General features: G+C 38.2%; 1 protein-coding gene across 1 annotated transcript in view; it reads right to left on the bottom strand.

The window, feature by feature from the left end:
- Positions 1–484: 484 nt before the first annotated feature.
- LOC115222688 (serine/threonine-protein phosphatase 4 regulatory subunit 4-like) overlaps positions 485–15,623 on the bottom strand; it is a 108,356-nt gene continuing 93,217 nt past the window's right edge. Inside the window, exons 23-28 of the mRNA XM_036511516.1 lie at positions 15,313–15,393; positions 11,778–11,879; positions 10,538–10,595; positions 9,787–9,956; positions 3,075–3,117; positions 485–2,418 (exon numbers count right to left, since the gene is read on the bottom strand). Coding sequence (XP_036367409.1) covers positions 2,394–2,418; positions 3,075–3,117; positions 9,787–9,956; positions 10,538–10,595; positions 11,778–11,879; positions 15,313–15,393 — 479 coding nt within the window. The 3' untranslated portion in view covers positions 485–2,393. The remainder of the gene's footprint in view (positions 2,419–3,074; positions 3,118–9,786; positions 9,957–10,537; positions 10,596–11,777; positions 11,880–15,312; positions 15,394–15,623) is intronic.

Below are 15,623 nucleotides of genomic sequence, written 5' to 3' on the forward strand. Positions count from 1 at the left end.
TATATATAATATATATATATATACATATATATATATATATATTATCACTTGTGACTTGATGATATAGACACAGGCGAAGGCGGCGAGCTAGCAGAAACGTTAGCACATTGGGCAAAATGCTTAGCAGTATTTCATCCATCTTTACATTCATCATCGTCGTTTAACGTCCGTTCTCCATGCTAGCATGGGTTGGACGGTTCGACCGGGGTTCTGGGAAGCCAGAAGGCTGCACCAGGCTCCAGTCTAATTTGGCAATGTTTCTACAGCTGGATGCCCTTCCTAACGCCAACCACTCCGTGAGTGTAGTGGGTGCTTTTTACGTGCCACCTGCACAGGTGCCAGGCGGGGCTGGCAACGGCCACGGTCAGATTGGTGTATTTTATGTGCCACCGGCACGGAAGCCAGTCGAGGCGGTGCTGGCATCGGCCACGAGTCGGATAGTGCTTTTTACGTACTTTTTACGTACTTTTTACGTACATTCTGAGTTCAAATTCCGCCAAGGCCAACTTTGCCTTTCATTCTTTCGGGGTTGGTAAATTAAGTACCAGTTGTGTACTGGGGTCAATCTAATCAACTGGGCCCCTCCCCCAAAATTCAGGACCTTGTAGAGAAGAATATTGACACAGGTGACTTTAGAGCCCAGTTTGATGCCAGATCATAAATCAAAGTAAAGAAGATAATATAACATCAAATCTGTAGCAAAATATTTGACATTCCAGAAAGTAGAAAAAAACTTTCTAAATCTCACAATCAGAGATATTCAGCAACAGTACTTTGGAGTAAAGATTGTTTGCCAACATAACAGGGCAGTCCTGATTTAGAAGTAATGTTACTGTAATTTAGCCCCAGGAGACATCGTCTCCAGTTGGCTATACAACATGATCTGTGTCCTTATATTTTTGAAAATATTCCAGAAAGTTACTCTAAAAAATATTCTAGAAGTTCCATTAAAAAATATTCCAGAAGTCCTTTAAAAAATATTCCAGAAAGTTCCTTTAAAAAACATTGATTTTTCACAAGTTAGAGATTAAGATCTGCCCACTGATTTGCGAAAAATCTCTTTAATCTTGTGAAAATCCAGCAGTTTTTTTGTATGGAATTTTCAAGTAAGTTCAATATTTTATTTCAAACACATTCAATATTTAAAATCTTATTTAGTTTGCTATGGCAGGAAAATTTAAGCACTCCACAATTAATGTAAGGAATCACACACACACACACTATACGAAACGTTTCCCCCTATATAATTTTCCTGAAATTATTTTATTCTTTCAAAATGGTTTTGTTGCTGTTTTTACATTTTTTTTTGTATATTTTTCTCTAATTATTCAAAATGAACTCCTCTCTTCTCTTTTTCACAAACATATAAATATTTGGCAACTATAAGCTTTTGTGACTTTATTTTAAATTAAGATTATTCCTGAGTTTAAAAAAAAATTGGGGGTTAAAAAAAAAAAATGAAGCTGTTTAGGGGTTGTTCTGCAATAATAATAATAATAATTATATTTAAGGTGTTATATAGACTAAAGATAGTGTTGGAATAGAAAGGGCTTTGAGGTAGTCTGCATCTGCGGCAAGTGTCAGCTAATTGACAAGGCATAAAGTGAGATGTACTATCAGTAACCTATGATGAAATATCATATTCTCTCTCTCTTTCTCTCATGATATTTCTTCCTCTCATGGTACACCAAAGTACCTCACTTTTGGCTGTAGACTAAAAAATTAAGTTTTGTTTCATTATCTAACAAATTTTAATTTGTTAGAGTCAAAACTCAAATCAAACATTTTTATAAAACATGGCAGGGTTTTTTGTTTTTGGATTTTCATTTTTGAAATTTTTTTCTGCATTTTTTATTCTTTATCTATCACAAACAAACCTTGAACAGGGAAGAATTCAGTAAGTTATTCCAAAATTCAATACAAAACACTTTGTTCAAATAAATAAAATGTTATCACAAAAAAAGGGACAGTATTCTTGCATTTCAATTGAAACAATTATATTAAGTTCTTGAAAATATAATTAATAATAATTAATAATTCAACTTATAATAAATTTTGGCGTTTTTTTGAGACAAAAAAAAAAATAAACAGGAAAAGAATAAAAACAAAAAAACTCCAACCACATTAAGAAAATATCTCTGTAAATCTATTTTCAAGTCCAACAAAATATATTCTTAGACCACATAATCCTATGTCACTGGGATAGAACAAAAGTGGTCAAAATTTTAGCAGTACAAACTTTATAGCAGATTTAAGGCATCAGCTGTAAGTACCCTAGTAATGGTACAGTTCAATAGTCTCATAAGGGAGCAGCATCCTACTGGATGGAATCTCTTGCAGAGTTTAAAGCTAACAAATCTACAGCAAAGCTGATACAATTAGGACATTGGAGGTCATTTTGTGACAGAACTCTTTGGCCTGTAAATAAGAAAAAGGGAAAAAAAAATTTATAACAAATTATTACAAGTAGGGAGAAATTTACAGACATACATATATTGCATTATTATATACATATATTGCATTATGTGACTCAATAAACATGCTGCATAACCAGTAGAAAAGACAGTAGAAAGTGCAATGTTATTTTATTATATGTATGTTATGTAGGCAAGTGCCATCATGTGGCCTCTGAAATATGTGCATGATGGATCAAATTGCACTACATGTTGGGTGAGTTTTCTTTTAATTTTTCTTATGGTCTTGGGTCAACCCAAAGCCTTATCAGTGAAACTAAGAAGACAGAAACTAGTCAGGCATCTGTCAGGTAAACCATAACTGTAAATCAAAAACGGAATCAGTCTCCAGGGCACATGTTTATGGAATATCCACTTACACTACAACTAAATGAATCAGTTGATTAGTTGATTAATCAACTGGAATACTGGTGGTCATTATAACCCATGTGAGACATTACATCACCACACACACACACACACACATACGTACATACACACAGAAGTGCAATTTATATATGACCAGTCCTGCCTTGTTAATAAGGTAAATTGGTGTGAAGCTTCACAGAAATGGTAAAACAATAATATTAAGGATCACAAGAAGACAGACTGAGCTCTTACCTTTCTAGACTTTTGCTTAGATATCCTGTTCGGTTAACCAACCCTGAAATAAAGTAACAATTGCATGAAGAATCTCTAAACTATTCTAAATAGTATCAATATAATTGTTTTCTTTCTACTATAAGGACAAGACCTGAAATTTTGGGAGAGAAAGTGGAGGGGGCAGAAGTCAGTTTCATTGACCCCAGTACTAAATTGATACTTTATTTTTTTTTTGGCACGAAAGAATGAAAGGCAAAGTCAACTTTGGTGAAATTTGAACTCAGAATATAAAGCAGAAGCATTTTGCCTGGCATGTTAATGATTCTGCCTTCATATATAATTTGCTTTCAACAAGTAGTGAGAACTCTTTAGTCTTGCACAAAATCTTCAGTGCTGGTGTAATGATAAAAATATACCAAGAACATTTGGATTGTGAGGATTTGTTTAACCTGTAGCGTACGCTTGAGGGAAATTCCTCTCTCTCTGTTATATATACATAAATACGGACGTAGTAGATAACAGCTAGTTTCGGCCGCCCTTTTGGAACCTGTTGGTATTGGTGCAATTTGTCTCTTGCTCTATTGTGTGCCAATATGCAACCCAACCAATCACAGCCTTCATATAAGGTCACGTGAGACAGTCTCTTCTAAACCTTCGGCGAGCCGACTGCACCCTATAAAACTAGCTTCACATTGAGTCAATGTCTTTCAGTTCCAGACCTTTTGAGGTTTAGCCACTGACCACACAGGACACAGCCAGTTCCAGCGACAACATAACCGCAGCCACATGGAGACTCATCAACTTTGTCCAGCAGCATTCAGGACCTCCATCTCTGTCGCCACCATTCGTCCTAACATCAACATCATCTCTCTACGTACACAGCATCAAGCAATGTACTCGCACAGGTTCCAACATGACACTGTTTGTGAATTACTTCACCATGGTTAGCAGCAAATACAACCTGTGAGAACTCCTGTACCAAGTGACCCAGGCAGCAGCATTATAGCCACAACTTTGTACGCTACGTACCGCTCTGACTCTGCATTATCGCCACAACTTCTTGATACAGCATTTCATCTATTGTGTCCCTTGACTACGAACTGGTATTTGTCATTCTTGTGTCTGAACATTCTTCTAACGTCATATTACAGACTCTTTCAATGCTCTGTACTTATCGCACACGCATACATCTGTGTTTGTACACACACACATTTTGTTCTCTTGACGGCCTGTCTATTATTATGCATATATGACGTACACACACGTTTACCTATCAATAAAATCTTCTCTTAAACATTCCACCCGGTTGTGTCTCTCTTTTCCTTCTGGCACACATATGCATTTATTCTTTTCATATTTATTGTATCAGCCATGTGATGTGCAAAGGAGCCATTCTCGTCACCTCACTTTGCACGGTCGTTTACAAACCTTTTCATAACTATATTTTTTAATATCACTGAAGTTTAATTAACAACATCCTTAGCTGCCATTAATTACTACATCCAGTAATGACTGCATTGTAGTTTAATTAATATAATAAAATGCTAATTATACATTGTAGTATAATTATCAATTTATGGTTAATTACATAGTAATTAACATACTGCAGTAGATACCATGAGAGAAATATACAGATTGGCTTTTGGTACAAAACGCATTCTTGTTTACATTGCTAGTCATATAAATCCCAACCAGTTCCAGTGCCAAGACCATCAGACCATTTAATAATATAATATCATATATATATATATATATGCACACACATACACACCTAGGGTATCCTCAAAAATGTACACACACTTTAAAAGGTGATAGCTCAATTTTCATTTCTTTTTAGATTCAATCCATTAGAATTAATGAAGACGGTCAGAGTAAGCTTTTAACGAAAGAAATTTACCCATAAGTGCTACTATAAGTTTGAAAACACAATCAAAGTGCACAGATAGACTAGGAGGGAGTTTGAAGCAGATCCACCTATACGACTTGCTAACTGTAGAATTAGAGATAAGTTTGAAGCAGATGGAACTGTTCAGAATGCCACAAGAAACATTCTGCAGAAGAGACATACATGTAAATTTTGTTAACTTGAAATAAGAACTGCTTTGTCCTCATCATTGTCTGCTTTCCATGCTGGCATGAGTTGGATGATTTGATTGAAAACTGATAAGCTGGGAGGCTGCACCAGGTTCCAACCTGATTTGGCAAGGTTTCTATGGCTGGATGCCTTTCCTAATGCCAACCACTCCGAGTGTAGTGAGTGCTTTTTATGTGCCATTGGTATTGGTGGCATTGTCCTGACACCAGCATTGGCCATGACTTTGGTTTCACTTTGCTTGACAGGTCAACACAAGCACAGTGTATCGGCAAGGGTCTTGGTTATCTGTCACTGCCTCCGTGAGGCCCAATGCTCGAACGGTGCCCTTTATGTGCCACTGGCACAGATGTCAGTCAGACGGCACTGGCATTGGCCATGACTTTGGTTTCACTTTGCTTGACAGGTCAACACAAGCACAGTGTATCGGCAAGGGTCTTGGTTATCTGTCACTGCCTCCGTGAGGCCCAATGCTCGAACGGTGCCCTTTATGTGCCACTGGCACAGATGTCAGTCAGACGGCACTGGCATTGGCCATGACTTTGGTTTCACTTTGCTTGACAGGTCAACACAAGCACAGTGTATCGGCAAGGGTCTTGGTTATCTGTCACTGCCTCCGTGAGGCCCAATGCTCGAACGGTGCCCTTTATGTGCCACTGGCACAGATGTCAGTCAGACGGCACTGGCATTGGCCATGACTTTGGTTTCACTTTGCTTGACAGGTCAACACAAGCACAGTGTATCGGCAAGGGTCTTGGTTATCTGTCACTGCCTCCGTGAGGCCCAATGCTCGAACGGTGCCCTTTATGTGCCACTGGCACAGATGTCAGTCAGACGGCACTGGCATTGGCCATGACTACGATTTCTCTAGGTTTAACAGCAGATCGAAAAACAGGAGAAGCAACCACACAATCAGCGAAACACAAAATGGATATTCCTCCTTAACCTTATCACACCATGTTCTCTGTGCAGTGGGAATATCCTCATCATTGTTTAACATCCATCTTCCATGCATAAACAAATGGTAACGAGCAACACACGTAGAAAAAGAAGTTGAAAAACAAAATATCAGACAACCGATCATGTCGTAGTAGGGTTTGTAGTCAAAGTGTGTCTCTGATGACACATTGTCCTCCATGGCTGTTATTTATTTGACAGAAACAAAAAAATGTTTCTATAATGAAACAAGCATGTGATAAACCCAGTACATTGTGTTGTAAATAAGCAAGGTTTAGACCAGTGTTTCCAAAACTTTGCGTGTCAAATTGCAATATCGCCCATCTATCGACCAAAAAATGCTCCATCACCCACCTGTGTAAAAACCCCTGACACAGCCCCACCCAACACAAAATCCCCAAGGCCCCCCACCCCTGTATCATTTGACACACACACTATATCATAGACTTGTTACCCTGTAAGTGCCATTTGTACTAAATATGCTGACAGATTAACTTCTGGAAACTTGCGCCTTTCTTTTACACTGATTTTCATTTTCCCCAAATGAACCATTGATCAGGACTACCGATGCAAAAATAATTAATGATTGTATTATAAAGGAAAAGAATAAAACATTTTAATGAGAACCATGTGTCTGGTGCGATGCAGCTAGTGCAGATACATTCAGTTTTAAACTTGTCAACTTTAGCCACAAGTCTTCTCGTTGTGTCACATCCAGTCCAATTCTTTAATGGGAAAGTAAAGTTCCAACATGGTTAAAACCAGACTCAACCAGGTATGAGGTAGGGAAGGCAAGCAAAAATAATTTCAGATGTTTCCACAGATTGGGGTAGGAATTCAATATACTCTGATGGTAGCACAAACCATCTTTACCATTATGGCGATATCGCATTGTGGCGTCATTGTCATTTTTAATTCTATCAATTCCTTCTGAACGTCATCCTCGCAATCGACTGCATAGACTGCAAATGGATTGCTATACCAATTTGGAATATTCAACGCAATAACATCTTGGAATCGCTTTACCATGTTATCATGCAATGATTGTAAATAGTTGTGATATGTAGTTAAATCCTCATCAACCAATTCATCTTTCAAAGAAACAAGTTGTGGAAATTGATGGAATTGACGTTTTGAAATGTCAGTCTTATACAAAACCAATTACAAAATGAAGGTAGTGATAAATGGTTTACAATCAACGAGAGTTTTTCTGTTTCCATGTAATAACTTATTCAAATCATTTAATTTTGTAAATATATCAAAGAAAAAGATATCGCACCTTTCAGCCATCAATGATGTGGATAGTGGAGTATTTTAGATAAAACAGTTCAACAAAGCATAAATCACAGTTTCCTTTTGACAGCTGCCGCACTTCAGTACGGTATAAGAGTTTAGTATGGTCCTCATCATTTCTCAGACAGAGTTGATGGAAAATTCGATCAGACAAGGGACTGGACTTCAATTTGTGAAAATGAATTTCTATAGATGGTATCAGAAAGGCAGTATGGTATTCTCAAAGAGAAGAAGTCAATAGAGCAGAGTCAGATGACACATCTTTACTGGAGCAAATACGGATCTAGTTTGTTTGGCTGCCAGCTTTTCAAAAATTAAAGTTTATTGAAAATTTTAGAATTTGGCACATTAATATTCCTTTCCAAGATAAAATGCTGGAGTTATTCAACTTTTTCTTGAAAAATGTTTTTAAAAAGTTAAAGAGGTTTAAAGTTTGATCATTTTCACCCAGCCAAGAAACACGATTTCAAAGCTGTCATTTTGTGTGTGACTGCACATTTTGTCAACATCCTGAAAATAGCACTTGCGTTTTGATATGAAACCACAAAATTACATATGACATTTAACCCCTCATAACTTTTTAACTTTACAGAATTTTCAGAAAACTTTTGCAAATTTGCATTCTATATGCAGGACTTCATATGATTATGCAAAAAAAACAAAAAAAACTGTAGTGGAGTGTGATTTAAGGCCTAGGCCTATTTGGCTGCTATCTTTAGCATGCATGACAACCATTTCAATGACTGTGACAAAAATATTCGATCGATAAACAAGTTTGCTTTTTTAATACAAATTGATAAAAGTGCATCCTTATTCTAGGCATCCCTAGATATCAGTAAATGCAGACTCAATTTCTAAAAAATTCATTGTCACCCACAAAATGTTCATATCGCCTGCCAAAATCTCAAATCACCCACCATTTTCTAGAAATTCACCCATCGCCCACCTGTAAGTTGAAATCGCTCACTTTGAGAAGCTAATGGTCTAGACTGTTTGCAGCTGAGGAAATTATTGATGATGTTTATTCTTCAGATGAAGAATTTAATTTTACACAGACAATGAGAGTGATGCAGACAAACTGGCAGAAGCGATGAGACAAGTAGCAATTCAGAAGAACAAACATGGCAGCTGAAAGGAAACAGGCCTAATTCTCCAGAATGCTTTTCATGATTCTGTCCTATAGTTTACCTGCAATCATTACACCTGAGATATGTATGCAACTATTTAGGTTTATGCTCAGGAGCCCAGGTGGAAGGAAAAGTTAGACACAAGTGCCCACAACAATTCCTTAAATAACGTTTTGATGTAAATACTACAAATCACTTTATATGTGTGTGTGTGTGTGTGTGTGTATTCTTTTACTGGTTTCAGTCATTTGACTGTGGCCATGCTGGAGCACCACTTTCAAGGGTTTTAGTCAAAGAAATCAATCTCAGGACTTATTCTTTGTAAGCCTAATACTTATTCTATCAGTCTCTTTTGCCAAACTGCTAAGTTACGGGGACATAAATACACCAGCATTGGGTGTCAAGCAATGGTGGGGATGGACACACACACACACACCATCATCATCATTTAACATCCACTTTCCATGTTGGCATGGGTTGGACGATTTGACTGGGGACTGGTGAACTGAGAATGTAGTGGGTGCTTTTATGTGCCGCCAGCACAAGGGCCAGTCAGGCGGTACTGGCAACGGCCATGCTCAAATGGTGTTTTTAATGTGCCACCTGCACAGGGGCCAGTCCAGTGGTACGGGTAATGACCTTGCTTGAATATTATTTCATGTGCCAGTAAGGTGACGCTGGCAACGATCACGTTCGGATGGTGCTCTTAGCACTCCACTAACACGGATGCCAGTCATTGAATTTGACTTCGATTTCGATTTCACTTGCCTCAACAGGTCTTTGCAAGCAGAGTTTAGTGTCCAATGAAGGAAAGGTATGCATAAGTGGACTGGTTACACCCCTGGCATAGGCCACGAGGTTATGGCCTCACTTGGCTTGCTGAGTGTTCTCAAGCACAGCATATTTCAAAAGGTTTCAGTCACTAGTCGTTGCCTCAGCGAGGCCTAATGTTTGAAGGTCATGCTTCACCACCTCATCCCAGGTCTTCCTGGGTCTACCTCTTCCACAGATTCCCTTAACTGCTAGGGTGTGGCACTTTTTCACACAGCTATCTTTATCCATTCTTGCTGCAAGACCAAACCAGCGCAGTCGTCTCTCTTGCACACCACATCTGATGCTTCGCACACGATGGGCTTCTTTCAGTTTTCATCTACCAAATCCACTCACTGGGCTATACATATATACACATACATATACATATACACACACAGACACATTCTTGGTTAGCCTGTGTGGAGAGAGAGATGTAAATTAAGCATACCATGATCTGATGAATTATCTGTTGTTGTTGTTGTTGTTGTTGTCGTCGTCGAGGTTGTTGTTGCTGTTGTTGTTGTAGAATTGGTGGTTGCCGTAGAAGCAGCTGTGGTGGTGGTGGTGGTGGTAGTGGTGGTGGCGGTGGTGGTTGTGCTGTTGTTGTTCTTGCGATTACTGAAAATAATGTTTACAGAAAATAAATTATAAATTTATAACAGCAAAAAGAAATTTCAGCCCCAGTTGGAGCATTCCTCAATATTTGGCTAAGATAGTAACATTTTGTTTTATGGTAGAATGGTTTTGGACATTTATTCCTTCCAGTAGTTTTGTTCCATTTAGAAAACTACAGCTACAGTTTATTTAACAAATTACATTTTTAAAATTGTAATTTTAATTTATGGAGGGATAAAATGTTCATTGAAAATATTGATGAAAGTAATAAAAAATATGTAGTAATTATTAGATATTAATGATTTATAATTCTGATTCCAAGGATCTAAACTTTGAAGGATTTTAGTTCTGATGGCAAGTCCAAAACTGAAAAACTAAAGTTCAACTTTTGCTCCTTCTAAAAATAGAAAAAAACCCAGAAGATTGTAATTTGTGTTTGATAAAGATTAATTGAAATTTTTAGATTAGTGATATACACACTCTTCATACAACATAAATGGAAACTTCTAAATTTACTGAAATTTTATCAAAGTAATGCTTTTTAGCCTGATTGAAATAGATATTTCATTCAAAATTTGACTTACTTATTGGAACTAGTTGGTTTAATTCCTGATTTTGCTGGTTTCTGAACTCCAGCTGTAGCTTGAAAATAATAAATGAAAATAAGATAAGAAATAATTTAGGAAAATAATGGAGAAAGTTTTAAATTGTGAACATGGTTAAACATCAATGTTGTATGAGCTTTCTACATGGTTTAGGAGTTTCATTTAATCTTGTGATACATGTTCACATGGAGGAAACATCTCACCTCTCCATGCAGAAAATATGTCACTTCTTCAGCATGAATGTCATAGTTCCTTCAGCTCACATGTAGGACACGTTCCTTTCTACATGTGTAAATGCACCATATTCTGGCAATACAGAACGGGTGAAACCTTTCACAATGTTTCTATATTGAGACATTGAGAAAACAGAAGTAACAACATTGAATAATTAATTGAAAACTGAATATAAATGGATGATGATTGGTTGTTATTGGCGTCCTTTTGTCTCGGGAGACAATGGAGTTGCGCATAAGCTAATCCAGTCTGGTTTTTACATTTCATATCCTCTCCAGGTTTGCGCAGGCCTAGGCTAGATGTAAGAAAATCCTGGATAGCCCAATCGTCAGGATTCCTCTCTCGACCTTGCTGACATAGTCCAAAGGAGTGCAGAGCATTACATTTGGCACCAGCTTAGTTGCAGGAGCTGCCGGAAGAGTGTCGAGTCAAACACCAAACCGCCTACGGGGCTCCACTCCGGATTTCTTTGAAGGTTATCTCCTTTCCATAACCCTGGATAGGGGCCCATACCAAGTACTGTCAGCCGGAACCAGCTGAGCCCAGGACTTGTGTCAGGTAGGGTCGTCACTCTCTGAAGTAGTGAAGAAAATCACTTTCCACTACCTAAATGGTGATTGGTAAAGTAGATATATAATGTGAACCAGTGGTGGTGGTGGTGTTGCAGGCAGAAATACTACTGTTTGACTACCATCCATTCTACCATGCTAGTATTGGTTGAATTGGGATTTGAGACAGGATTTTACAGCTGGATGTTGTTCATGGTGATAATGTTGGTAGAATATTAATTATAAGCACATGATCACAACATTTGTGGTCGAGGGAAAGGGAATGGAAAAAGTATAGTTAGAAAGAAATCAACTAACTGGCTCTTTACCTCAAAAATAGGAAAGCCAATGTTGACTTTCTTGGGATTTGAAACCAAAACAGAAAGCTATGCAACAAAATACTACAAAGGAAAGTATTGTTGCACAGAAATACTTACTGGGAATATGTGATACAGTAATAGGTGAGGGTGGTCGAACTGGTGTGGATACTCGAGGAATACGCGTGTTGTTACATAAACGAGATTCAGCCGATTTACCATCTAAAAACAAATTGGCTCTCATTAAAAATACTTCATAAACACATACCAAACGATAACTGTAAATTCATATATATTTTACAAAAGCAATAATTGTGAACATAAATTATTCCTTTTTTTGTTTCAGTCATTTAACTGTGGCTATGCTGGAGCACCACTTTTAGTCGAACAAATCAACCCCAGGACTTATTCTTTGTAAGGCTAGTACTTATTCTATCCATCTCTTTTGCCAAACTGCTAAGTTATGGGGATGTAAACACACCAACATCAGTTATCAAGCGATAGTGGGGGGACAAACACAAACACACACACATATATATATATATATATATACACACACGATTGGGTTCTTTCAGTTTGCGTCTGCCAAATCCACTCACAAGGCTATATTAGAAGACACTTGACCAAGGTGCCACACGGAGGGACTGAAACTGGGACCATGTAGCTAGGAAGCAAGCTTCGTACCACACAGTCACTCCCATGCCTATTGTTTAAATATACTTCACAAACACACAGGAATAAATTTTTAAAAAATGATGTAAATATTTGTTCTATAATTGAGTTGGTCACAAATATATATATATATAAAAAAAAGAGATGCTGTTGTAAGTTCCCAGACCCACGTTTCTTATCCTTCTGCCCGCTGCATTCCTGGTGAATTTAGCATCATCATCTCCATCATTACTGTATAAGCACAGGTATGGTTACATGGTTAAAAAGTTTGTTTCCCAATCACATGGTTTTGAGTTCAGTTTCACAGTGTGGCACCTAGGGTGCCTTCTACTTTAGTCCTGGGGCCAACCAAAGCTTTGGGAGCGGATTTGGTAGAAGGTAACTGCAAAAAGTATCTGTTGTATGTGTGTGCCTCCTTGTCTCAACATCATACAGTGGTCCTAAAGGAGCACCGCTGTCGTAAAAGCAGACTTTTACATTTCCCAAGGTTTGTTAAAAACATATCTGGCCATGGGGGAACATTACCCTGCTGTGAAGAGAGAGGCATCAAGTTCCAACAAATTCTATCTAACCAACAGAAAAAAAAAAATGGATATAAAATTACAATAGTTATCATCATCATCATCATTATTATTATTATTATTATTATTACTAAATGGCAGAACCATTAGTATGCTGGATGAAATGCTTATTAATATTCTGCCTATTGCTACATTCTGAGTTCAAATTCTGCTGAGGTCGACTTTACCTTTCATCCTTTCAAGGTTGATAAAGTAAAGTCCCAGTTGTGATACTGGGGTGGTCGATGTAATCGATTCATCCCCTCCCCCAAAATTGCTTCCTTTGTGGCAAAATTTGAAACCATTCTTCTTCTTAAAATGCTCATTGGCATTTCTTCTGGCTCTTTACATTCTGAGTTCAAATTCTGTGAAGGTCGACGTTGCTTTTCATCCTTTCATCATCATCGTTTAGCGTCCGCTTTCCATGCTGGCATGGGTTGGACGGTTTGACTGGGGTCTGGGAAGCCAGAAGGCTGCACCAGGCTCCAGTCTGATCTGGCAGTGTTTCTACAGCTGGATGCCCTTCCTAATGCCAACCACTCCGAGAGTGTAGTGGGTGCTTTTTACGTGCCAGGCGAGGCTGGCAACGGCCACGATCGGTTGGTGGTTTTTACATGCCACCGACATGGAAGCCAGTCAAGGCGGCGCTGGCATCGGCCACGTACGGATGGTGCTTTTTACATGCCACTGGCACAGGTGCCAGGGTAGGCTGGCAGCACTGGGGTTGATGTAATCAACTAGCCCCCATCCCGTAAATTTCAGGCCTTGTGCCTACATTAGAATCATATTCATTATTATTACTATTGTTGTTGTAACACAAATATTTCTTGTAGTAATGCCATTTGTGATTCCTACCACTCCATATTGCAATTATCCATGTCTATAGACAGCTGGAATGGTTTATTTCATGGATAGAGGAATTTATTTTCACAGTTGGATGTCTGTCTTTTCAATAGTAAGATCACTGTTTAGCCCCAGGTCAGCCCCAATCTAGCTGATCCATGATCAAAACTATACCAGCCATGACCATTAAATCTTGAGTGTCTTCATTTAGCCCTTGCAGAGCCAGATTAAGACATGATGAAACCCTAAGCTACATACACTTTACAGACCATTAGAAAAAAAAAAAAAAATCCACACTAGTAGGTTTCATGAAAATTGAAAACATATTCACCCTTTAACCTATTTATGATTACTGCAGTTTGTCAGACATAAGTTTTATTCAGCTAATGTCTAACTTTATAACACAGCCCCAAGACTGAGTCTAGTTCTGTATCCCATTATCCCGAGTTCAAATTCACTCATATATTATTCAGCTTTGTCAAGGTACCAATAATATCCTGAGCTCGATATTAATTACCAATACTTTTCGTCCAATCCTATTCTGCAGCAAAATTTTATGACAGAATATCAGAAGAAATGATTTACAATAATTAGGGATGTTCATTTAAGATTCCAAGTTCAAATCCCGTCACCTCACTCGATATCCCTGACCCTGTACTTGTGTTTTATTACTTTGTTCCAAAGCAAGGGACTGTGCCCTCAGTCTATTCACATCCTATGGAACTGGTGGCATTTACGATGTCAAAGTCCCTCTTAAACTGTTGCAGGTTGAAATCTACAGGAAAGGCAGACACAGGGAAAGGGGTTCAGAGAGCCAATGTTCTGGGGAAGAAGGGTTGGGTGAAGTCTTTAGTGAAGGACCTGAGGTGTGTGTGAAAAGGAGGATGTTAGGTACAATATCAGTGATAAAAGGGGGGGGGGATGAATGAACAGGGAGTAACTGAAAGGAAGTGGGGAGCCAAACCAAACAGGACTGAATTAAAAGTTGAGGCCATTATAGTAGCAACAGAAAAAAAAAGCAGAAAGAGGAGAGTGTGGGGGCCAGAGGCTGTAATATGATTGTGCCTTCATACCCAGATCGGTCAAGTGGCCTTTTTTTGGATGTAACAACAGCAGGAGGAGGAGGGGTGGGGTGGGGTGGAAACTGGTTCATTGCTGATATTTGATAGTGTAAATGTCTCTGATTAGTCTGACTTATGTTACTGTTTCTGGGTCAGTAACTTCTAGTAATTTGATGATGAAGGAATGGGTCAACCGGGATAATCAAATCATCTAAGCAAGGGACAAGAACCAACTAAGAAGTCTGTATGCAGTTGCTCAACTTTCTAGAAATAGCACTCAAATCTCCTTTAAATCACATCATCCTATCATCTTCAGTGAAGGACATGTTAGATAACATTGGTTTAGATAGAACAGGGCAGAAATAAAAGGCAGAACAATCACGACTGGAACACAATTGTGATTTAGGTTTGCTGGATCGAGGCTAATCTGGAATTAAACACCAACAACAACAACTACTATAATAACCTTTCTGAGTATTTTAAAATTAATTTCCATAAAACTAAAATAAATCACCTTACCTTTTGGTGTAGGAAGAGAAGATGTACCTATCACAGGTATTTTTGTGTCTCTTTTGCCAGGAGAGTCCACAAGCTTTGAATCTGGTTTGGAGAATTAATTAAAGTAAAATGAAAAAAAATTTAAAAAACAACAACAAAAAAACATTTAAATATATAAACGAAAATATAATGGAAAAAACTTCCACATTTTATGATTGCCGTGGGTGGTGTGTGGAGGAGAAAAGAAGACTTACATGATGGCAGGGTTGGGGAAGGGAAGAAGAGATATCCAAAGCAGGTAACGGGGGGGGGGGCAAAGTGGGTGATGGAAG

The sequence above is a fragment of the Octopus sinensis genome, linkage group LG20, assembly GCF_006345805.1.
Source record: "Octopus sinensis linkage group LG20, ASM634580v1, whole genome shotgun sequence".
Taxonomy (NCBI): domain Eukaryota; kingdom Metazoa; phylum Mollusca; class Cephalopoda; order Octopoda; family Octopodidae; genus Octopus; species Octopus sinensis.